This window comes from Glarea lozoyensis (genome assembly GCF_000409485.1).
Source record: "Glarea lozoyensis ATCC 20868 chromosome Unknown GLAREA3, whole genome shotgun sequence".
In the NCBI taxonomy this organism is placed as follows: Eukaryota; Fungi; Ascomycota; class Leotiomycetes; order Helotiales; family Helotiaceae; genus Glarea; species Glarea lozoyensis.
The window spans coordinates 1532309-1558220 of record NW_007360998.1 but is presented as its reverse complement, the minus strand read 5'-3'; the positions used below and the strand labels follow the sequence as shown (position 1 = coordinate 1558220).

At 35.9% G+C, this 25912-nt stretch overlaps 3 protein-coding genes across 3 annotated transcripts; 1 reads left to right on the top strand and 2 right to left on the bottom strand.

The window, feature by feature from the left end:
* Positions 1 to 15795: 15795 nt before the first annotated feature.
* GLAREA_00506 (uncharacterized protein) lies at positions 15796 to 16514 on the top strand (the record flags this gene model as incomplete). The annotated part of the gene is made up of 2 exons (XM_008085264.1): positions 15796 to 16144; positions 16261 to 16514. The coding sequence occupies 2 exons, from the start codon at positions 15796 to 15798 to the stop codon at positions 16512 to 16514; spliced, it is 603 nt and encodes a 200-aa protein (XP_008083455.1).
* Positions 16515 to 17793: 1279 nt separating this feature from the next.
* Positions 17794 to 19787, bottom strand: GLAREA_00505 (P-loop containing nucleoside triphosphate hydrolase; the record flags this gene model as incomplete). The annotated part of the gene is made up of 8 exons (XM_008085263.1): positions 17794 to 17822; positions 17945 to 18061; positions 18163 to 18258; positions 18360 to 18621; positions 18803 to 18909; positions 18957 to 18992; positions 19064 to 19286; positions 19569 to 19787. The coding sequence occupies 8 exons, from the start codon at positions 19785 to 19787 to the stop codon at positions 17794 to 17796; spliced, it is 1089 nt and encodes a 362-aa protein (XP_008083454.1).
* A 1595-nt stretch (positions 19788 to 21382) lies between these two features.
* GLAREA_00504 (uncharacterized protein) lies at positions 21383 to 24046 on the bottom strand (the record flags this gene model as incomplete). Its single annotated transcript, XM_008085262.1, has 7 exons — positions 21383 to 21830; positions 21884 to 22103; positions 22149 to 22244; positions 22396 to 22689; positions 22801 to 22884; positions 22933 to 23787; positions 23860 to 24046. The coding sequence occupies 7 exons, from the start codon at positions 24044 to 24046 to the stop codon at positions 21383 to 21385; spliced, it is 2184 nt and encodes a 727-aa protein (XP_008083453.1).
* Positions 24047 to 25912: the final 1866 nt, after the last annotated feature.

Sequence of the window (25912 nt, the reverse complement as noted above, 5' to 3'; positions counted from 1 at the left end):
GTTCCTAAGCTTACCTAGAGGGTATATCTATTACGAATAACGTCGGCCTCGGCGTCGTAATACTCCTAGGACTAAAGGTCCTAGGATTAGGCGAGGTTATAGGAATTAAGTAGTTTCTAGAACTACTATCTAATAGCTTAATTTAGTTAATATTAGTAATAATTATATTAGCGGATAGGCCCCGGTTTAGGGTACTATTATATAATAATAGAAGTTTAATAAGTTCGCTAGGCGAACCTATTAAACCGGCTAGAAGTTTAATAAGTTCGACTAGCGAACCTATTAAACTTAAGAAAAGAAAGTTCTATATAGTAATTATAGTTTTCTTAGATAGGAGCTTTATACTTAACTTACTATAGTAATAGTATATTATCTATTTAACTTACTCTTATTATAACGAATAGATCTTCGAATCTATAAGTAATAATCTTACGCCTACCTCTTAATATACTAACCTTATAATAACCCTAGTCTACCCCGGGTAGAACCGAATTATTATACTTTAAGTACCTATTCTTAGTAAGTACTAGATTATTAATAATAGCTCTAAACGTTACTAGTCTAGCCGGAAGCGTTATAGAAACCCTGGCACCTCTACTACTACTAACCTCTATAGTAATTAAAGTAAAGAAGAGCTTACGAATCCCTCTACCGGATAAGTATAATAGGACCCTAGCTAACCTAGAGTAGTTTATTATAAAGACTTAACTCTATATAGGTTTTTACGAGGATAAGTTTAGAAATAAAACAGATAAGGTTTGTCACGGGAAAGCTATATATACACAAGGGCTTACTTGTAGGATTAAATAAGTTCGATAAAGGAGAGAGAAGGATTCTACTTAGAGCCCGTCTTTTATATATAGGAGTACGGCGCTTAGTAGTAGCGCTTTGTATAGCGTATTAGGGCAGGGCCCTCGCTTAGTAAGCACTAGTACGTGTAGCTAGTGTTCTACCCTTAGGGTCTAAGCCCTTATATTACCCCCCTCCTCTATTAGCGGTCCCCCCTTAAAATAATACTTTATTCGACGTATATTTGTCGGATTTTATTTTCTCTCTATAGTCTAAAATGTAATTATTTTTAAACCTAACCTTTTCCTACTTTACCTTTACTAACTTTACCTTTATATATTCTTTTACCTTCTATTTCGATCTAATTAAATAGGGCCTATCCTTGTAGCTACTAGTAATCCGCGCTATAAATACTAGAATCCCCCCCTCTTTTTATCCTTTTTTTCTTTTTATTAACTAACTAAAATAAGGTAAGTAGATCCCTTATCGAACTCTAATAGAAACTAATCGGAGGAAGATAGCCCCCCCCCCGGTAGCCTATATCTATTACGCTAGATACGCTAACCTCGCTATTAACTATATCGATTAAGATATAAGTTACGGAACCCGCCCTTTTTCTATCGGGGTCTACTAACTTTATTAGCTTATACGAGCCTGGTCCTATATCTCTTATACCTATTTAAAATATACTTATAAGGACTTATAAGTTAACTAGACTCTAATTAAAATATATCGCTAACTAATCTATAGGCTGTAGTTTACTTATATCTCTTATACTATCTAGATACGTTCTATAGATAAGAAGGTATATATTTATCGGGCTCTACTAGTTTTGTGTCGGCTAACGAGTATTTTAGGAAGGATACCTATAAGGATTTAACTAAGGTTCTAAAAGCTTAGCGCGCTTTAAAGCCTCTCTAGAAGTCCGGATTACTTTTATCGTAAATTACCTACTTTCCGATAATTTTCTATCGCTAACTGCCCTTTCTAGGAGTGTTACTAGTAAAGTTTCTCGATCTATTATCTCGGTAATCGCCTAGGATAGCCTACTATAAGTTATCGGATTCCGCTTATTTTCCGTCGCTAACCGCCTTCTAGCCCTAGTAGAGTCCCCTTAGCGCTTTAACTCGAAGTCCGGCGTAATAGCCCGGTACCTGCCCTAAAGTAGCCTAAAGTCGCTAAGTCTAAGGATCTTAAGTAGAAGAAGAGAAAGCGTAATAATACCTAGTAAATCTTTTAGCCTCTAGCTCTTTTCTTATAGTTTCTAGTTTTAACTTTAGCCTAGTAGATTTTTCTTTCTATTTTTTCGGTATATACCCTAGTCCGGTAACTTTTACTCGGTCTCCGCTTAGTTATACGCGGCCTTCGGCTACGACCCTAGTACTACTTAGTAGAATTGTTTTTCTATAGTATAACTTACTTTTTTCGTAGTATTTTCGGTAGTCTCTGTATAGAGGATAATCTAATAAAATAACGTAATAATAATAAAACTAAAACTTCTTTCTAAAACTCTTATAATCTATAAAATATATCTTAGACTCTATAATATTTATATATTTTTTGTTTATTCTTAATTTTTCTTCCCTTTCCCTTATACTATTAAAGGGCTATTATAGAGTCTAGGATCTCTATAGGTAGTCTTAAAGTCGTCTATAGCTATAGTGTCTATTAGGTTTTCTAAGGGTTTCTAGGTTAGCTTATAGTAGCCGGACTATTTTACTAATACTTATCTAACTTTTCCCCTTCCCTTAGCTTTATCTCTAGTATAAAGTATCTCTTCTACTTACTATTCTTTATACGTTTTAAATAGCTTAGGTTCTAGCTATTTATTATTAGTTTTCTACTCTAGTAAAGGGTCTTAACTTACTAGCCGTAAGAGGTCTATATAAAATATAGGGTAAATATTACTAGGGATCTCTAATAAACGGACAGATACTAGTAATAATACCTTTTCTACCGTATATTTTACGTATTTATAGTCTAGGCTCCTCTTAGGTCGAGATATCTAGTAGTTACGTAAGTCTAACTATACCTTATTACCTACCCGGTAAACCGGGGCCGAAGTCCTCTTTTTATTAGTACTGTCCTCTTATTTCTAGATAGTATCTACTATATTTGCTTAATATAGCTCGGTAACTCTCTTTATCTTTTTTATAAAGGCTTTTACTCTCTTAGCTACGGGGAGCCTAATATCGAAATCGGGCTCTATTTCTAGAGAAATAGGGGATAGTAAGTTATAACTATATGTCGTAAAGAATAGGCTTATCCCTAAGCCCGCTTAATAACGACCGTTAAGCGCTAACTAGGTAGTAGAGAGCTATTATTTCTAGTCGGATTAATCTCGCTTAATAAAGTACTTTAAGTATACTTATACTTCTTAGTTTATCCTCTCTAGCCCTCTATCTATTTATAGGTAGTATCTAGAGCTTAATCTCTATTAAACGCTACTTAAGTAATAGAAGGCCTTCTAGAATATACTTGTCTAGTTAGTCCCTCTATTACTAGTAATTACGCGGAGTATCCTATAGTATCGTACCTAGTACTCTATAAATCTTTTAGCGTACTCCTTAGCTTTTATACTAGGTATCGCCTCTAATATAACGGTTTTACTTAACTAGTCTTTAATTACTTATAGGTATCGATTCCCCTTAAAGTTTAGTAGGTTAGTTATAAAGTCTATAGAGATTTCCTAAAAGAATTAATTAGGTACTAGTAATAGTTTTAGGAGGCTATACTTATTTTCTCTCTATACCTTATTTCTTCTATAATAGTTATAGTTTCTTAGAAATTACCTTATATACTTAGACTATAGCGGCTAATAAAAACTACGCCCTAGTATAAAAGTAGTAAAGTCTCGACCTAGATAGCCGTAAACCGGAGAATCGTAGATAGACTAAATAAGCTTCGTCCTTAGAGTATTATTCTATAAAAGTTTAGGTTCCTCTTTATCTATATCGCCCTCCGACGAAAAGGGGGCTCCTAGAACCTATAGCTTTTCGTAGTAGTATAGGTAGCTATTTGTATTAATATTATAGTTACTTACCTAGATCTTTATTTTAACTTTACTTAGGAACGATCGGTTACCTTTTTATAGCGAGTAGAGAATAGTTTAGTATAGTATATCTTTCTATACTATCTCGTCCTATAACTCGTTTATTTCTAGGTTCTAGAATAGGGCTAAGGACTCTATGTTTTAGTAGTCGGAATCCTATTTAAACTATATAGCTAGTATCTAAGTAGACGTAGAGGCTACTACTACCTCTCTTTTCTCCGCTAGGTCCGGCTAGTTCTTAACGCGGTCCGGATCTAAAAATCTCCTAAATCTTAATATTTTATTATCTTCCCCTAAAGTATTCTACTCTCTTCTTAATAGGGCGTCCGGTACTATTACCTCGTTCTCTAGTCTATAAACTAAAGTAAACTAGAATAATAATATTACTTTATACTAATAAATTTACTACTTTATTAATTATTTTTTTATTATAAAATACTTTAGGTTCTTATAGTCTATTAAAATATTAAAGTAGCTATAGGTTTTTAGCTTAGGTCCCTAGAACTTTAAGTAAAATACTATAGCTAGTATTTCTTTATTATAGATATTATAGTTAATTTCTACCTTATTTAGCTTCTAGGAAAAGAAGCCGACTAGTCGACGGACTCTATCTTTTTCTTAGAGGAGAGTACCTCTTAGCGTAAACCTACTATAATCTATTTTAAGGAATATAGGAAGTAACGGATCTTAGTAGTAAAGTACTAGAGCTATATAAAACTTTTCCTTTAAAACCTAGAACGCTTTCTCCTCTTCTTTTCTCTAAGAGAATAGTATACCTTTACCGATTAGTATAGTTAAAGGTTTTACTAATTTTAAGTAGTTTATAATAAATATCCGATAATAGTTATAGAACCCGAGAAAGCGGTAGACCTCCTTTTAAGTCTTAAGTACTACCTAGTTTTATATAGCTTTAATCTTTTCTAGATCGAGTCCTACGCCTCTCCTATCGGCGTATATAATAAATCCTAGATATTTAATCTTCTTTTATATAAACTTACTTTTTCCTAGATCTAGAAATAGGCCTTCGTCCTATAGTTTACGGAGAATGTCGCGGACTTTCTTAAAGTAGTCTTTCTTTAACCCCTTTATATAAATCACTATATCGTCTATATAGGCTAAGTAGAAGTCGTCTAAATACTCTCGTAGTAAGCTATTAATATACTACTAGAATATAGCTAGGGTACCGTTTAAACCGAATAGAGTTACTAACTATTCGAATAAACCGAATCTAGTTCGAAACGTAGTTTTGTGTTTATAGCCTATAGCTACTCGAATCTAGTAAAAGGCTAAGACTACGTCTACCTTTATAAGCTAATCGGCGCCCGCTATATTTCTAAGGGTCTCCGGAATAAGTAGTAGAGAATATCTATCTAGCTTTATAATTACGTTTAGAGTATAATAATCGTAGTAGAACCTAAGTTCTCCCCCGGGCTTCTATATAAATAAGATAGGGGCCGCTACCTCTAATATACTAGGCCTAATATAGCCCTTTCCTTAGAGGTCGTTTAGCGACTTTCTTAAAACTAGTAGCTTGTCCTTCGATATACTATATAGCGGTCCCTATAGTAAAGCCGTCGGGGTCCCGTCTACCTAGCTTTAGATCTCGATCTTATAGTCGATTCCTAGTCGGTAAGAGGCTAATTTCTCCGCTACCTACTTCGAAAATAACGGTACTATATCGCGAACCTCTAGAGGTAGTCTTTCTTTTAACTATTCTATAGATAGTTCTTTCTTATCCTTTATAGCCTTTCTAACGTTCTTAGTACTAGCGGCGGCTACTGTCGTAAAAGCCCCGTTATCCGTATAGTCGTAATAGTTACGACCTTCCTTTATCTATTACCTTACCTTACTATAATAGAACCGCTATTTATCTAGCGCGGTCTATATCTTATTTTATACTTTCTAGGGGTTCCCGAGAATTATTAGAAATACTAGGTCTAGTATTACGTATACGTATACTACTTAACTATACTCGGTAATATCTATTTAGAAAGCGACTACTCCTTTAACCTCTAATTTCTATATAGTAAAAGAGGCTCCTATTATCTTTCGTTTTTTGTTACTAATAAACTTAAGACCGAGTCCTTTTATAAGGTCTCTATTAATTATAGTATAGTATTAGTATCCTTTATTAATAAGAGCGAAAGTTCTAAAAGTTTTCTAAAGAATTACGTCTATATATATAAGATTTCCGTTTATTACTTTCTTTCCTTCCTTCTATCCTTTAGCTAATACTCTTTTAGCTCTTAGTTCCTAACTACGACTAAGAGCTAGACTTTTCCCGATTCGGAAGATTCGGGCTCTATAGTTTTGTCGTTATCTTCTAGGAGTAGGCCCGACCTAACTTAGTTAATTTTAACGGGTTATATAGGTAGGTCGTATAGGTATTCTCGAATATAGTACTCTAAGGCTCTATATCGGAAATAAAGTTTTTTCTCTCGACGTTTCTCTCTCTCGGCTACGTCTACCTATTTCGCTCTTTACTTTCTATTCGAAGACTTACGGTCTCTATTACCTTTCCCTTATTTACTGTATATATATATAGGTACTATTACTATGTTACTATTAGTATCTACTCTAGATATTACGGAGGGCCCCTATAACTATATAGTTACCGTTATCCTTATTATAGAGTCTTTATTCTATTCTCTCTATTTTCTATTAGCTAATTTAAACTAATTAGTCTCTTTAAGGTTAGTTATAATACGTTCTACCTCTTCTACGAAGCTATAGTAGTCTATTATCTTTACTATAGTTACTATATATATCCGGACGGGATTCGAGAAGGTATTCTTAAGGTAGCTAATCTTAGTATCGCTTTCCTAGCTCTCTCTACTAGTATATAGTAGGAGTTCGTCGAATTCTAGCTAGTATTTGTACTATAGTTAACCTAGAGAGTATCTTATATTCGATAGCCTCTCTAGGGCTTTAGCCTTCTCGTTACTATCTACAAAAGTCTTATCGAGTTATGTAAAAAATACTTCGGGCTCCTTACTACGAGTAGCGTCCCCCTTTTCCTAGAAGTACCTTATTCTAGCTCTTTCCCGGGATAGGAGGGTATTGTAGACGGCGTTCTAATAATACTCTACGGAGAGAGTTAGTTTTACTACGGAACGTACTCTATACGAGCTTTTAAGTCTTAAAAGGTAATCCCGAAAGGTATCTACTTATCTATTCTAGGTTAGCGGGTATTAATTCTTAGGGCCTAACGGTTGTCCGTCGAACTACGACTTATTCGCGTCGAGGGAGGCGATTAGAGCTCTTAAAAGGTTATTTATAGAGGGGGAGTTTTCTGACGTACTTAGTTAACTCTCTTCTTCCTTCCTACGTTTTCCTACGGAACGCTCTCTTTTTAACTCGGCCTCTATCTCTTATTAGTACACGTAAACCCTTTAAAGTATTTCCGACAACTTAGTGTTTATTAATACTTATTATTATTATTTCTCGGTAGCTAATAAGCTTTCGTCGGTAGACGGTATAAACCTATCGGATTAGAGGACTTGTCTTAGATCTATAATTAATCGAACTTAATATTACGGGAAAGCTATATATATATAAGGGCTTACTTATAGGATTAAATAAGTTCGATAAAGGAGAGAGAAGGATTCTACTCGGAGCCCGTCTTTTATATATAGGAGTACGGCGCTTAGTAGTAGCGCTTTGTGTAGCGTATTAGGGTAGGGCCCTCGCTTAGTAAGTACTAGTACGTGTAGCTAGTGTTCTACCTCTAGGGTCTAAACCCTTACAAGGTTTTATTTCTAATCTTACGCTTTAAGAGAAGAGCCTATAACTAGATCGAACCCTATATTAGTAATTACTAAGAGAATAAGACTTAAGTAGGCTTAGTATCTATAGTTTACTCTTAGTTCGTTAAAGATTATTTTAAATTACTAAGGGACTTTATAGCTAGGATAAGGAAAGCTTTTAGAGATATTAATATTAAGAAAAAATTAGAGTTAGCCCTACTTAAGCTTACCTAGACTAGGTTAGCTATCTATTATAACGTCGACTTTTAATAAACCTTAGTCTAGTTAGAACTAGGTAATAAGGCCTTAAGAATATTATTCTATAGAGAGTTAAAGAAGTTTATAAAGGATAAATTATTACGGATAGATTCTTTTAAGACTCTTTATAAGCTAAATAAAGCTACTATTAAAATTAATAACTAAGTATACGAGCGCCGTATTAAAAAGAAAGAAGTCTATTCTTACTATATACGTCTAATAAAGAACTGCTACTATAACCTAATAGAACTTAATATAATTAGTAGAAGAGAACTTAACGCCTTAAAGAAGAATAGAAAGAAGCTTTTAACTAAGAAAAGAATATAACGTAAAGAGAAGAGACTCTATTTCGAGTATAGAAAAGAGAGTTATATAGCTAGTTTCTATTATAAAGGAAAGCTATAGAAAGGTTAGAAAAAGTAGTTTAGTAATACTAGATAACTAGTAGTAATAAATAGAGCCGCCCTACTAAATAGCGATTAGAGTAAGTAAGAGGCTACTAAGTTAAGTTTAGTAGTCTAGATAAGATCTAAAGCGCCTCTAGTAATTAAAGAATACCGGATTAAAGACTTCTTATACTAGATAGACTTAGAACCTAATAGCCCTTTAGCCTACTAACCCGAGAAAGTAATCCTAAAACCTAGAGAACGTTAGTACTTCTAGAAAATAATAGAAGAGGGAAATATCTAGAAAACCGAGAATAGCTAAAAGTTTACTACTAACTAATAGATATAAGAAGAGATACCTATAATTAATATACGTTATAAAGTATCTTTTATAGATATAAAAAGAGTAGTATTCTAATAAGAACGTACCTAGAAAACAACTATCGAACTACTTAGACTAATTAGATAGTTACTCTACTTAAATAATATTCTTAAGCTAGAAGATATATAGAAAATCGTTAGTAGATCTCTAGAAAAACGTATCTAGGAGCGGGTCTTCTTTATTAAAGGATAGACTAACAAGTTTACCTAATAGAAGGCCCTAATTCTAGATATATATACCTTACGCCTTAGTATACTCTATTATCTATAAGAATAGGTAACGTAATACTATATATAGACCGACCTACTCTAAGACGTAGAGGTTATAGAGATATTATTAGACCTCTATAAGCTTTATACTACTAGAGAATAGAGATAAATTATAGTCGATATAAAGATTATAGGAAAACTAATTAGAGTTATAATTAACTTAAGAGCTAATAGAAACTATATCTTACTCTATATAGTAAAGAAGTTAAATATTCCTATAACTAATATTTAACTATACTCTCTAAAACTTATAAATAAGTTAGATTATATTAATAGATAAGTTAATAAAGTAACTATTTTATCTAAATTATCCTTACTAGATAGATATAAAGCTAATATCTAGTTTAATATTATCGAAATTAGAAACTACGAGGCTATATTAGAAATAGCCTAGATTTAAGAGTATAACTCCGAAATAGACTAGTATACTAATACCGTAAACTATAAGAGATACGCCTACGAGGGTACGTAGATTTAACTATAAGGCTAGAAAGAGGTTTACGCTACCTTCTCTAAAGCGCCTAGATACCTTAAAGAAACTAAGGGTCCTCTATAGGTTACTATTAATAAGGGTAAAGAAAAATAAATACCTATATAGTATAGAAGATTTAAGAAGCTATTCGAAAACCCGGAAGACTTTTAAGTCTTACCTAAATATTAACTATAGAACTATAAAATTAATTTTAAAGAAGAATCGAAATACCCTTTAAAAACCTTAAGACGCTACTATTTCGATACTACTAGGATACTAGAGGAATATATTAAAGTAGCGCTTAAGAAAGAATAGATTAGAGAATCTAAATTACTAATAGTATTAAATATACTAATTATCGTAAAACTAGGTAATAATAATAGAAGGCCTTATATTAACCTCTAATAAGTTAATAATATTACTATTACTAATAAATATCTATTACCTAACGTCTAGTACTTATAAGATAAGCTAGCTAAGGCTAAGATATTTATAAAAGTAGACTAGAGGAACGCCTTTAACTTAATACGGATTAAGAAGAGTAAAGAATAGAAGTTTACCTTTCTAGTACTCTCTAGACTTTATAAACCCTTAGTTATACTGTTTAGGGTAAAAAATATACTAGCGATATACTAAAGGTAGAATAATAATATCTTATAAGAATACCTTAGTAAGTTTATTATCTACTACCTTAATAACCTTCTTATCTACTTAGAAGATAAAGATAATTATAAAGAATACGTCTATTTAGTCCTAAAGGCCTTAATAAAAGTAGACTCTAGGTTAAAACTAAGTAAATACAAGTTTAGAGTTTAGAGAATAACGTTTCTTAGTTATATTATTAAACTAGGGAAGATAAGTATCGAACTAAGAAAAATCTAATAAGTCGCGAATTAGTTAGAGTTAACTTATATTAAAGACGTCTAATTATTTCTTAGTTTTAGTAATTTCTACTAATAGTTTATTAAAGAATACTCTAATATAGTAACTCTACTAACGCGACTTATACGAAAAGACGTACTATTCTTTATAGGAGAACCTGAAAAAGCCGCTTTTTAGTAGCTAAAAGATAAGTTTACTAGTAACCTAGTAATAAGAAGCTTTAATAAAGACAAACTAAGTAAGATTAAGACTAATACCTTAGATACTACTATTAGTACTATATATCTATAACTAGACGAATCTAGAAAGTAGTACCCTATTACCTATTACTCTAAAAAGTATTTACTCGTAGAATAGAACTATAATATTTATAAGAAGAAACTTATAGCTATAGTTAAGTCGTTAAAGTATTAGAAGATCTACCTCCTAGAAGCTAGATACTCGGTTAAGGTCTATATAGACTATAAAAACCTATATATATTCCTTACTTTAAAGGAACTAGATAACCGGAGAATAGTAAGATAGGCCGAGAAGCTTGCCTATTATAACCTTATTATTAAATATATCGCTAAAAAAGATAACTCTAGAGCTAATACTCTAAGTCGATAGTCTAAGTATAAGGATAATAAGGTATATAAGAAGTAAGCTATTCTAAAAGAAGATAAGAATAGAAACCTTATCCTTAATACTAAGATAATTACTACTCTTATAAAGATTTATAGCCTATAGTATAACGAAATTATAGCTACTTAGAATAAAGAATCTAATACTTTAGAAGAAATATCTAGATATAAAGATAGTAAATTAAAAGTACCCGACTTATATACTAAGGAATTTATCTAGAGGTTCTATAAGGCCCCGAAATACGGCTATTAAGAAATAAGAAGAACTCTCTAGAGAATCTAATAGTAATACTATATCGATAAGCTTTAATCCCTAGTAAAAGATATAGTAACCGGCTATAATACCTATATCTAGAATAAACCCGTATACTATAGCCTATATAGACTTATAGGAAAAATACTAATTTCTAAACGACTATAGAAAATAATATTATAGAACTTTATTATTAAACTTCTACTATTAAGAGACCTAATAACTAGTATTAAGTATAACTTAATTATAGTTATAATAGAAAGACTTACTAAGTATATAATCCTAATACTATATAAGGAATCTAGTACTACTAAGGAATTAGTCTATACCTTTATCTAATATATATTCGTAGATTATAGTACTCTAGAAGGAATAGTCTCTAATCGAGATAAACTATTTATATCTAAACTCTAGACGGCCGTAATAGTATATATAGAAATAAAGAAGAAGCTATTAACCTTATTCTATCTATAAATAAATAGAGAAAATAAGAGAATAAACTAAATAGTTAAAGTATACTTAAGGTATTATATAAACTATAAATAAGATAATTAGGTCGTACTACTACCTATAGCCTAGTTTATATATAATAGTACGCCTATAGAAATAATATAGGTATTACTATTTAAAGCTAACTTTAGTTATAAGAAGACTACGTTCTAGAAACCCTATAATATAAAAGTTAATAACTAAGTAGAAAGAATTCTTGTTAATAATCTTTTCTCTCTTTATAATAAACTTATTAAAAAACTTAAGTTTATTATTAAAAAGAACGTATACTACTATAATAAAGGCTATAATTAAAAGCCTATACTATAGAAGAGAGATAGAGTTTATTTAATTAGACGTAATATTTAAATAAAATAACTAAGTAATAAACTAGATAATAAGAAATTAGAACTATTTAAAATTAAAGTACTTAAAAGACGCTTAAACTATAAATTAGCTCTACTTAAGAGTATAAATATCTTTCTAGTATTCTATATATCTTTTCTTAAGCTAGTATTACTTAGAGCGCTACTAGCTCTAGTTATAGAAATAGAACTAGTAAACCCTAATACTAAGTATAAAGTTAAGAAAATCTTAGACTATAAACTTATTAGAAAGAAACTACGTTATCTAATAAAGTAGAAGAACTACTTATAATTAGAGAATATATAAAAACTAATAAATAACCTTAACTACCCTAAGTAGCTTAAAAAGTTCTACTACTAGTATCTAGGGCCTTCTAGAAAGACCTAGGATCGAAATTCGAATTAAGTAGTAATAGATTATAAGCGGAGAAGTCGTCGGGCGAGGTAGGGTAGGCTAGTAGTCGTTCTACTTCTACTTTTCTCTTCTCTTTCTTTCTCTTCTTCTCTTCTTCTTACTACTCTTTTTTCTCCAACTTATCTAACTTGTCTAGCGAGTTAAGATCTACTAAGATTATCTTTTATTTTCGTTCTTATAAGAACTTTTACTACTAGTAGATATAAGTACGGCGAGCTAGTATCTCTTAAATCTAGGCCTTAGTCTACTTATTCTCTAGAAAGAGTTTCTCTTCTTAAACCTTAATACTCTTTTAGTTATAAACTAAGAGTATTTAATTTATCTCTTTAATATTATACGATTTTCTAGTAGATATATATATACTATAGTAACTATATTTTAAGTCCCGAGAGACTATATACTCTTTTCTTACCTTTTTATAGTAAGAGTAAGGCGCTATCTTCTTTCTAGTTAAATTAATTTATTTACTAAAGACTATAATATTAGAACATTTTATAGTATAGTCGGGTAGTATATTAGAAAGAAAAGAAGTCTATAGTCTTTAACCGACGTATTTCTTAGTCGTACTTAAGTATATAGACCCGCTAGTCTAAATAAGGGATAGTATTACGAATAGCGTCGGCCTTAGCGTCGTAATACTTCTAGGACTAAAGGTCTTAGGATTAGGCGAGGTTACGAGAATCGAGTAGTTCTTAGGACCGCTATCTAATAGCTTAATTTAGTTAATATTAGTAATAATTATATTAGTAGATAGGCCCTAGTTTAGGGTACTATTACGTAATAATAGAAGTTTAATAAGTTTACTAGACAAACCTATTAAACTAGCTAGAAGTTTAACGAGTTCGACTAGCGAACCTATTAAACTTAAGAAAAGAAAGTTCTATATAGTAATTATAGTTTTCTTAGATAGGAGCTTTATACTTAACTTACTATAGTAATAGTATATTATCTATTTAACTTACTCTTATTATAATAAATAGATCTCCGAATCTATAAGTAATAATCTTACGCCTACCTCTTAATATACTAACCTTACGATAACCCTAGTCTACCCCGAGTAGAACCGAATTATTATAATATCGTAGACTAGGTTAGTTACGTAGGCAATATAGTTTAGGTACGCTATAAGGGAGTAGCTTAGGCTACTTACTAGTACGTACTAAGCATAGGACTATATATATTAGATACTTAGCTATCCTAAACCTAAGGAGTTAGACTTATTTTAATATACTAAACCTTTACTCTACCTATATACTATATAATAAACAATATACAAGATCTTATTAATAGTATTAAAAAATACTTTACTATTAAAGAATTAGGTTTAATAAAGAATTACTTAGAAATCGATATTACTCGAACTAAGAATTCCCTAAAACTAAGTTAAAGTAAATATATAACTAAGGTCTTAGAAAAATATAATATAGCTAATTGTTACTCTATATATACACCTATAGATTCTAAGTTAAAAATAATCCTAAATACCGAAATAGCTACTAAAGAAGATACTAAGCTATTTTAAGGTATTATAGGTAGCCTATTATATATAGTACTAGGTACTAGACCGGATATAGCTTATTCTACTATTAAACTAGCTAGATTCGCTAGTAATCCTAGTAAAGAATACTTTATAGCTATTAAGAAAATACTAAGATATCTAAAGGGTACTATAGATTATAGTATTACTTATACTAAATCTAATCCTTATCTTAGTAGCTATTATAATTCTAACTACGCCGGGGATATATATACCTCTAAATCTACTACCGGATATATATTCTATTTAGGCGAAGGGCCTATAAGCTAGAAATCTAAATTATAGTCTATAGTAGCCTAAAGTACTACTAAGGCCGAGTATATAGCTATAAATACTACCTCTAGAGAAGCTATATATATAATAGCCTTAGTTAAAGAACTAGGCTTTTATAAATAAAATAAGTTCTCTTTATATACTAATAATAACGGGGCTTTACTATTAGAGTATAGTCCTATATACTACGAACGTACTAAATATATAGCGGTTAAATACTACTATATAAGAAATCTTATATTAGAAGGTATAATAGACTTAATCTATATACCTACTAAGGATTAAAAGGTAGACGGATTTACTAAGCCTTTAGATAAAGTTAAATTTAAGAAATATCTTAAACACTTTAGTTGTAAGATTTAAGAAAACTAAGAAAACTAAGGTTTTCTAATATCTAAGAAAATAAGATATCTAAGATACTTTAAAAATAACTAAAGAATATAAGTAGTTATTAAGAGGGCGTATAAGTATTAGATAATAAATACTTATATTATATAGTATATTATACTATAGTACTTATAAAGAGTCTATAGTAAGTATAGAATATTCTAGAAAGATATATTACCTAGATAGTAAATTCGATTTCTAAGCGAATATTCTAGAATAAAATATTACTAATATTCTTATTAATATTAATAATAGTAACTAGTTAATTTCTAATAAATAGAATCTTCTAGAGTTAAGGTTTCTACTATATAAGGGTTCTTTAGTTCTAAGTAGATAGCTTCTCTCTCTAAGTAATTTAAGTCTTTTATATTTAAACCTTAAGTCTCGCGACTACGATAATTACCGCTATTCTCCCTATATTATATATATATATACCTTCTAATCTAATACTTTTTTTATTAAGTATATAGACTTTTAAGATTTCTCTCTAGTTACTTATTATTCTCTTAGTTAATTAAAAGATTTTTCTCTTATTAATTAAATTAAGTATTAACTTAATTCTATAGATATATCTAAGTAACTTTAAGTACTTAATAAGCTTATACTTAGTCTAGATTTTAAAAAGATTATAAAACTATCTAATTATAGATTATAGTATATCTTTAATTTTTAGATAGTACTCTACTAAGAGTCTATTACTTTTAAAAGACTAGAGAGAAGTACTAAACTATAGACCTCTTTACTACTAATAAGACTCTACTAAGTTAAAGTAGTAATTACTTAAAATAAAGAGATTAGTAGATTTTATAGAGTAGTAACTAGACCTCTAGTTTATAGATAGAATAAGAGACTCTTATATATATACTCTCTATATCTATACTATACTAGATATCTCTTATAATAATATTAAAAATAGTATATTTTAACTAGATCTAGATTTTAAAAGTCTATAATATAGATAATTTACCTACTATACCTTAACTCCTACTTATACGGCTTTACGAATAGCGAAATACTAGTAGCGTATATTTATTCTAAATATAGAGCTAAACCTATTAAATTTAGCCTGTTAGATGCTACGAGGATAAGAAACAAATTACGTTTAGAATAAACAGACGCCGAGATTATCTACAAACTACAAAAGACTATAGGTCTATTAGTACCGAGGCCTTCTATCTTCTAGCTTTTGCGAACGCCTAACACCCTAACTTATTACAATGCCCGATAAGGAGAGAAAATCACCGATTGGAGGCAAACATAAAGATCTACGTCGACCTAAAATCAACCACAGGAGACGACTTGATTCAATTAGACGCTTTCTTTATTTCAATATTTTGCCACTCGAAATTCGTACCGAAATATGGGAATATTCGTTACCTGGCTCCAGAATGCTTTGTCCTAGGGATCCGCCAGAGCCTGAGAGAGAGACATATACGAGAAGGAGTTCTTTGGCTTATGGAACATTTGACCAACCTCCACCTAATAGTCAGGTTATTTATAGTCAGACAAGTCTATACTTTCCGAGACATCACCAGGCTATGAAACCCGCTGCTCTGGACGTTTGCCGTGAGTCACGCTATGTTGCTTAAAACGGTATCGATTGTGCTTTGGCACAACAAATATATACGCGGACCTGGAAATCGATGTGTTGTACTTCAGCACGGCTTACGACGGACTGCTAGGTCGAGCAGGAAAGTTGTGGGGATGGGTAGAACGAGAGACCTCTGATGTGGTGATATACCCAGCACCAGAAGTCATTGCAGACTTAGAGCGCGTCACGCGGCTCGCATATAAATATACAGGTGGATGGGCTGATTATGACGAACTTTTGGTAAGTCCTCATGGCAACGGTCCCATTTTAAGGAAGGAGCTCGCGATTTTCAAGGGCCTAGAGGAAGTTCTTCTAAGCCATGCCCCCGAAGAAGTCTCAAACTAGGGAGAGCCTGGATACTTTACCTTTTGTCGCCTAAACAGCTGGGATCTCAAACCACGTCTTAAGGCTGCAACTCAGAATACGGAATCGGCTTTTGATCAACCACAACAGCTGGCTGACAATCAGAGTGAAGATGGGTTTTTAAAAGGTGGACCTGGACAATTGAGATCCTCAGATGGAGAGTGCTTCAAGAACACATCCAGTATTGAGATTTCGCCCAAGCTTCTGAGCTTCATATCTTCTTTCAAGACAAGATATATTAAGGAGGCTGAAAAAAATCTAAGCGGAGCTACCGTATATGGCGTTGTTATCAAAGGAGTTTCTGACATTCCAATATCCTCGACGATAAATTTTCCAGAAACCTAGCTAGCTAATAGAACTTTTACGTATCTGCAACGGTGCCACCTAAACAACGGTGTTAAATTTTGTATACAGAACGCTTTCTTAAAAGTAGCATCTCCGACGATAGGCTTATTTAGGCTGATGTATATAAGTATTTAGCCTATAAAAGACGTTGCCGCGTGTAGATGTTAATGGCGGAAGCTTTTGAAATTGTCCATTGTCAACGAAGTTATTTCTAAATGTCTAGAATTGGGCCTTTCATCTCTCAAAAAGCCTGCCGGTTTGATGCCCCCCTCCAACGGAATCAAATTTTCAAAGAATTTGGCTGCCGCCGACTCTTTTACAGCTGTGAGGCATACTTCCCCACGAACACCACTAGGAAACACCACTCTAGACGAAGTATTTCCCAACAACGTACTCAACTTTTGAGTTTCTTAAATGTCTTTAAAATCACCGTCTGTCGCATGATCGATTTTGCAGGATTAAAAAAAACTCGCATTCCCAAGTAGCTCAAGTACCGGCACCGTAACTTTAATCTCAATAACGATCCAATTTCTCTTCTCCATTGAAGATGGTTTAGATATGTGAGAGAAACCACAAATGAGTGCTTACTTACTACTGCGATAATCGAGACTTTTCCACAGTGACTCAACGGTCTAGAAGAGTCAATTTCATCTAGTGAAGGTATCATCAAACTTAAAGGTTGGAATTGCACAGCTTCCAAAGTGCGCTGCTTGACCACCGAAAAAGACTCTGCATTACGGAGCAGCTCCAGAACTTCGAGCGAAATAATAGAATGATTAGCTTCTTTGATCTAACTTTACTTACTTTGCTTTTTTAAATATATAATCTAAAATTTATAAAGTTTGTAAATAATAGCCATTATGGCTAACTATTATTTTACGCATTATATGCACTTCTATATTTAATTTTATTAAATCTATTTCTTAGATGTAACATCTTTCGTAACTAAATTAGCCTGAAAGTAAAGTATGAAGGTAGACAGTAGAGATTAATTTGCTTACTAAATTGAAAGTGAATAATATCTCCATCTTGCACGACATATGTCTTGCCTTCCTGTCGATACTTACCCGCCGCCTTAATCGGTCCCATACTCTTCCCACCCTCACACAGGTCGTGAAAGTCTTGATAGCTGCAGACTTCGGCTTTGATGAAGCCGCGCTCGAAGTCACCGTGGATCGCGCCAGCTATAGTTTGTATCTCACATTAGATATCAAATTCAGTTCCCAGATGTCCTGAGGACTGTAGTAGCATTATGGATGAAGAAAGAGACTGAATTGACACGTACCAGCTTGAGGAGCCAAACATCCTCGAGGAACTGTCCAGCACCTGATTTCCTTCTCGCCTGCTGTAAAGTAGTATTGCAAACCTAATTTGGTAAAACCTACTCCCAGCGTACTGTCAGCACATCTCCTGATTTCGCTCCTATCCCAATTTTCCTTGTTTTATGCTGTTCCCAGGATTATGGAACCGAGAAGTACGAACCTTCGGTAACAATTTTCTCCAATCGACTCTTTACCTTACTCTCCTCCAAAAACCTGATCATCCCCTCCTCATTGCCTTCTTTCTTCATCTTGTACACGTTTTCCTCGAACTCCACCGAGAATGGAATGATATCACGAGGTAAGCCGCCGTGAGTGGTGACCCATTTAGCGATCAGAGGGAGATATTTGGATTTCTGTCGCAGGTAGTCTTTCATGGTTAGATTTACCAGATAGATGATTGGTTTCGTAGTTATCAATGACATCTTCAATTTATTAGACACGGTTTATAAATGAGATAGGGGAATGGGTTGGGTTGCCTTTTCGTTAATAAGCTCAATCTCCGCAGTTAACCAGGCTCCGTCCCGAACCGGGTGGTCTTGTTCCAGCATCTACATTTTTGGCTCAATTATTCGCTCAAAGTTAGGGGAGAGATGGGAGACAAACAGCCCTGATCTTCTCGACTGTGCTAGGGAAAAGTGGATTCATCTTGAATTTCCCACCTGCTTTCCGCACCACTGCCTCCTCCGAGATGATAGTCTTAGCGAGAATATCTTCACATTGTTAGTTTAACTTAAAGATCTCACAAATCTCAACTGACCCAAATCCTTTTTACATAGCTCGCTCTGAATTGTATCTGCCAATCAAACCGTTAACACCTACTCTCACTTGATCATCCAATCACACGCGAGATGATGGAGCTATTACTTAAATCCCTAACAGGGTCAATGGAATCATCTACGTGAAGAACCTCGTCGTTGTCAAACGCTCGAACGATGTGATACATTCCATCGACCGCTTGGATGTGCGATAAGAATGAGTTTCCCAGCCCTTCGCCCTGGGAGGCTCCTTTGATGAGACCTGCGATATCTGTTACCTGCAAGTAGGCAGGGTACATCGACGGGGGCTTCCAGAGGTCGCAGAGGAAATCCTACGAGTCTACGTATTAGTACCGGATGGCTTGAGTTTCGTGCAATGAAATGATATACAATCCAATGAATGATATGACCTCGAGAAAAGAGTAATCCATATAGTTATCTGAGGTTAATATCTCTGCCCGCCAGTGACTTATCGCCCACCGTCCTTTTTTTTTTTTTTTTTTTTTAGAAAAATCAACTAACAATACACAATACCTTTCCCCCCTCTCTTCTCTCCCTGAGCAAGAGACCGACTCTAACTCAGTTAGATTGAAACAAAAAACCAAAAGACTCACATATCGCACATCAGGCACCGCACACCTCGCCTCATTCGGCTCGATGGTACAAAATGGATAATTCTCCGCTGCTGCATTCTGCTCCGTCAACAAATTAAACAGTGAGCTCTTTCCCACGTTCGGCAAGCCGACACATCCCATCTTCAGATTCTTCCTCACGCGACCAAATGCCACCACATTTGTGGCCACGTCGTTCGTGCCTCCTTTCTTGGGCGGCATTTTCGAGCTTTTCCGTGTGAGTGCGTGCTAACTTCTAAGTTCTGAAAATAGTGAGATAGGTATAGTAAAAACGTGGTGAGAGCGTTCTGGTTTGTTTATGGCATGGTATTTTGCGGACTTCGTAATTAGATGAAGTGGCAAAAGAGAAATCTCAGAGCAGATTATTTATCGTACGTTTTGTGGAGTTACATCGACCTCGATCTGGCCACTGTGGGTTTGTGAGGTGCGATGTGATTGGCCCTTTCCTTTAATTGGGAGCATGTTTTTTTTCATTCCTCGAGTATAGGAAACGCTGTTATCTGCAAATAGTGAGCGGACATTAGTCTGTCTCGGCCATGTATAATTGGTTCACGGACATTGCCGACAGCGCCTGTTCTTCTCGTCTTTCCATCGCAAGCAGACTCCCGTTCGAACACAGTAGATTCTTTCACCCTCACCCGTCCTTGGCACAAATGTGAGATTGTACCAAGCCTAGATTGTTACACAGTTTCCAGCTTATTACCAGCTATGCAACATGGGAAGGAACGGCCATCTGGTAATACTCACTAGGGACTGTAAGTAAATAAGTATATGCCGGGCATGTGATTATTGGGTATGTGATTATTGTAAATCCCTCTTCGGGTAGGGGCATAAGTTCAATTTCTTGCTTGGCCACTTAAAGACTGTTCGATATTGCTCATCTCGCAGAACGAAAAGTCGGGACTTTCGCCAGGCCAGCTATGGGAAGCCGTAATATTCGCAATATGAGCCGCAATCACCTTTAACTTCGATGGCTCCATTTCCTTTAAATGTCTTTTGGAAGTTGCCGTATAGATGAATGAGAAAACTATAATCTTCTTCTGTATCAGCATCCATCTAAGCAGAACCAAAGATCAAGAAACACACATGTAGACTGGCTACTTAGTGATTGCTATAAATGTGGTAGTTTGATAATATCTGTCGAACGGGAAACATCTCAAAAGCTGAACGGGATGTCTGGCATCTCTGCATCCAACAAGAATGAGCTTCGAGGAAGTTTATTGAAGTGGCTGCTTGAAGACTACCACAAGGCTTTTTTCGCGTCTTTCGGACATGACGTGCGCATTTCAGGTTCTTGCGGCGAATGGTTTGGGAGACACGATAAGTGGGCGGCGCTTACCGATCCGGCTGTTGAATTGCTTAAAAATTTAAAGAAGATGATGTGGGAGACCCTAGGTTTGTGTGGTTTTGTTAGATCTGTTCGTTGGCTTTGGCTGTACGTACTGCAAAATATGCACAGTCTCTTAGGAATCCTCCCTGGGCTCTGTTTAATACATACATCATCTAAACGCGCTCGTTTCGCTAGACCTAATCCACTCAAGTACGACGTAACGTACATTCAAGCGGAAACACTCGGACCAGACTTGGTAAACTAGCAGTAGATAGAAATTTTTATAATATCTAGTGTAATGATAATATAACATCTTGTCATTATATAATTCAAACGAGAACTTGACTTAGAGTAAGCAATTATTAGTCGTATTTGATTCCGATAAGTTCTAAATACTATTCTAAAAAGCTAGCAGTAGTACTATTCCGGTCTACTCATCAGTATCAGGCTTATCCTTCACTGTCTCCTATAAATTAGCTGCTTCGTCAGGTTCAGCTGCGTCCTCCGGTTCAGCTGCTTCGTCGACTTCCTCGGGTTCAGAACCACCTGCTCCGTTTGACTCAATCGTTTCCTCGGGTATTGATTCGTCGGTGGCTGCAGTTTCTGAGAGTGGTTCGCCCGTAGAATCGGGCTGCGACGCTTGCTCGTTCTCACCATCACCAGAGCCCGTTTCGGTCGATGTGTCTTCATCGAGGTCTTCTGTATCTTCAATAGGGTCTTCACTCTTGCCATCACCAGGGTCCGTTTCGGTCGATGTGTCTTCATCGGGGTCTTCTGTATTAGTTGTTTCCGGTCGCGTTTCACCAGTCACAGAGGCCGAGGATTCTTCTGTTTGAGCTGGCTCCGTGGCGTCTTCCTCTACTCCTGTACTTTCCGGGACTGTAGTTTCCTCGGTCGTCGTAGGATCCGAACCACTTAAAGACAAATCAATCAAAGATGGTATATAAAGGACGCGGACATAACTTACAGGGTTGTCATGCTAAATGGTGGGGATGGCCCTGCCTTAAAATCTTTACACATCTTAGGAAGTTCCTTCACTTTCTTCTTAAATATATCCTTTGTCCAGAACTCATTCTCCGGCTTATTAAGAATAATGTTATACGCTTTGGCCCCGATCTCAACAGAGACATCTCCTGTGAGTTCTGTTCCGTATGGAAGCTCAACATTACCACATGCTCCATCGTAATCTAAGCGTGGTTAGCCTAAAGTATATCGGTTATGGACTAACATACTCATCATTGATGTGGCACTGTAGTTGACAATTGGAACTTTGAAACTGAATCCAACCCCGACTTCCATTCCAATTTTCTTGAGCCCAGCACTTAGTACTACAACCGCCAGGTTAGATGATATGATATATTTCGAAGTTTCACCGACCAAAGGACGAATCTAACTTGTCAAATAGACAGTTCTTATTCAAATATACCAACAGAAGTTCGGTCGTGTTCTGGAAATATGTAATGAATCCATTTCACGTACCTGGAACGTTGAAAGGAGGCTTCAGCAGAGTTGCTTGTATGACTACGTCAACCTCCATAGAAAGTGATATCAATCCCTCGATCTGACTGTCAACAGTAAGCTTTTCTTGCGAGACGTCAGGCTCCCAGTTTGTTGGGTCGTCTGAGCCAGGAGTATTTGTATTCAGGGCAAGCCTCGCCTTTGCGTCGTCTTTAAATTTTGCTGAGATGCCAGCACTAATACTACCTGCACCTTGGATATCCGCCGCTGAAACGATAACCTTCGGAGCGATGCTAGGATTTATAGACGCAAGACCTACGCAAAGTAAGCATAGTCGTGGGCGACAAAGCATACGATAATGCTGAACAGAAAGAATTGATTCAACAGTGCCATATTCAAGCATTTCAGATCTAAAGACCCTCTTACCTTTTATCCCAAATGCTGGAATCGTTATTTCTGGTAGCGCAACCATCTTCTCGAATGGGGTTTTGCCAGCAAGAGTCCCCCCAACTACCACGGGTTAGTCGAGAAGCTCCAGTCAAAATAAAGGATTCAAACCATCAATAGCAAATGCAGCTTTCATTTCCAACCCTCCCGGAGACACATCCAGCCAAAATTCTTGAATAGGATTTTCCTTGGACATGTCCATCATCAAATGACCAGAAACCTTGAGTTCGCCCTTCAAGCCGCAATCCTTGCAGCTGGCGCCAAACTCGAAGCCGTCAGTTGTTTCTTTTTTAATAAGCTCTTCTGGAAACGGGACCCTCATGGGAATCTGAAAGGACTCTTCCATAGCTTTTCCGCTCAAGGTATCAATAATCGGCGTTATTATAGGAGCAATCGCGGATGTTACTGGTGCAACTACATTGTTAACGATTGCAGACGTTGCGGGTGCGACGACATCGTTAACAAGAGAACCGACATCTTCCAAAGGGTTATCAATATCAAGACCAAAAATACGAGGGAAAATCTTCCCAAACCCAAAAAGGCCGCGCGGTACTCGTGCCTGAGTGGCTTGTTCGTTGGCGGGTATACTATTTCTTGGTGCATCTTGAGACATCGTGCCCCACTGAAGTGTGTAATTGAGAGGCATATCATGCCATGTCATCTCCTGGGCATTGAAATCGACCGTAAGATGAGCGCGGTCGAAGGTGGTATTAGATATGAGCCATTTCTGTAGATCCGAATCTGGTTCTGGGCATCCACTAACAAGCATTGCGAAGTTTCGGACGGTATTCTTATTGACCCACTCCCAGTCATCTACCGCATCTTCGTACGTCTCCTCGTCTCTGAAGGTCAAAGATAACTTCCCATCACCGCAAGTCTTTTTCTCTATATCAATCTCGAAGTGATCCATGGCAAGGACCTTCACATTTTCCCCAGTTCCCAGTGTGACATTGACCAGAACCGAAGCTGTAGTGGTTGCAACAAGTCAGACATTCTTCATCTTTCAGATAAAGCGCGCAGCAAGTGGATAGAACCTACATTCGTTTTGCCCAGCCGGGGATTTGAAGAAAGTGCTTACAGCATCCTTTAAATGTCGATCGGACGTTTTCCCATCCCTACGAACCAGACCCAAATCTCTAGACGAGACAAACCTCAGCTCCTGCACCTCGGCATCAGCCTTCCAAAGTAATAAGAACAAGACACAGTGTGCCCATAGTTGGAGCATTTCTTGGCAGGCGGGATTTTTGGTTGGTAACTTGCGAGGACCAGATTCGAATGAGTGGGAGAAGCTTAGCTCCAGAGTAATGATCAGAACGGTTTACGCTCGGGTTTGGAATTTGTTGAGTGGCAAAAGGGTAACTAGTTAACCACAACGCCCAGCGAGGGCATGGCTTTATATATTAAGAAACACCTAGGGAACTACCACATTCTGCTCATAGCCAGGGTTGAATCCTTTGAGCGCGCCGGAAGGCTTATGCGAAGAGAGTCCTAGTGGCACATAGGAGGTTGCAGCGCCCATCAAGTTGCTTCCTAGACAACAATACGAACCAAGATAGAGCGAAATAGCATAGTCCGTTTGGTTGGAGGCCTGTATTCAAAACCAACCGCACGATGGGGCGCAATGGGCGTGAAGAAGGATCGTAAATTGGCATACTTACGAAGACAATCACATCAACTCATAAGGTTGGTAACTTGTCAGCCATGATGTTGGTTGGAACCTCAAGAAATCGACAAATAGAAAATTGCGAGTTATGCAACTTCGCGTCAGCCCCAATGGCCGTTAGAACCGAGCAACTGTACCTTTACGTTAACGAAATATCTGAGGTATTGTCGTAGGCCTGTTCCAACATACGAAGGCGATACTGTTGGCGGCGGGAAATAGCCTCTTCCTACTCCAAACACCAACAACTTTCGAATCTAAATGCGTGCCGAAGTACGTTGGTGGTCGCGAAACGAGACTGTACCTTGACCCATCCAGATAGCCACCAGACGTAAGTTTACGACTGGCGCAAAGTGGCTTGTCAGAGCGGCCATCACAACAGCGTCAAGACATTGGGGTAGTATTGACAGGGGCTCGAGGCCGAGATTCGAATAGAAGCGGTCAAACGATCACGTCTATTAGGAGCTGATTGAGAACTTTTCCCGACTAGCACAGTTGTGTCGCAGAATGTGTTTTGTGGTATAAATGGAAGACGTTGGTTTTGAAGATATTGGCTTTGGTTGGACTGTGCAAGGGCAAGGTCGTTTGACAGAGCTTCGGGGTCCGGCATTCCGGGTAGAACGTAACCACTGTGTCGGGGTCGGGTTGGGTCCCGAGAACAGACCCGAGGAACTTCCGAAGGCGCCGCCGCTCTAGTCGTGGATACTTGGCGCGTACAATGCTGATCCGTCAGTCAGTGACTGATGATATTGAAACATTTTTAACCAGTCATCCTGCTATTTTAATGAGCCTGATAAAGTCGAGCGTAGTATCGTTTAGCAAACTTATGGTTGATACAAAGTAACAGTATTGTTACAAGTTTTGCAGGGAAATCGTCACTTCATAGGCTTCGGAGAAGCCGGTTTCAACCTTGATGTGCACTTTTTGTCATAGCTAAGTTATTTTTCACAGTGAGTTTGCTCACTCCTTACCTCTTGGGTATTTTCTTATAAGCTAGTTGCAGGACTAGGTTCTCTATACCCAAAACCGATGTTGGGGTCGCAGAAATTTAGACTAATTGATTAGATGCTTTTTAAGCAAATTGACAGCATTGCAGCATTGATAAGATGGTGTTGTCAGATGTTACTATGTCTTGCTACCGGCTACCCCTTCTCTCGAAGTATCCGGATCAGTGATACAAGTGAGGTAAGAGTGTTCACCATTATCACTTGTCCTCACCCGAAGCCATGCCCATTACTAGGCTTACTCTGCCGGAGACTCATGGCTAAAACTTAATTCTTAGGCTTTAAAACCTGGCTACTTAGTGGCCTTTTGTGTTGCTGATCCAGTTGAAAGGAGAATGGAGACTTGCAGGCAAGCGATATCTCACCGCTTGTAGGAATCATAGCAAGCTGTCTCAAGCAACCCTCCCCCCCAACAATCACTCATCCA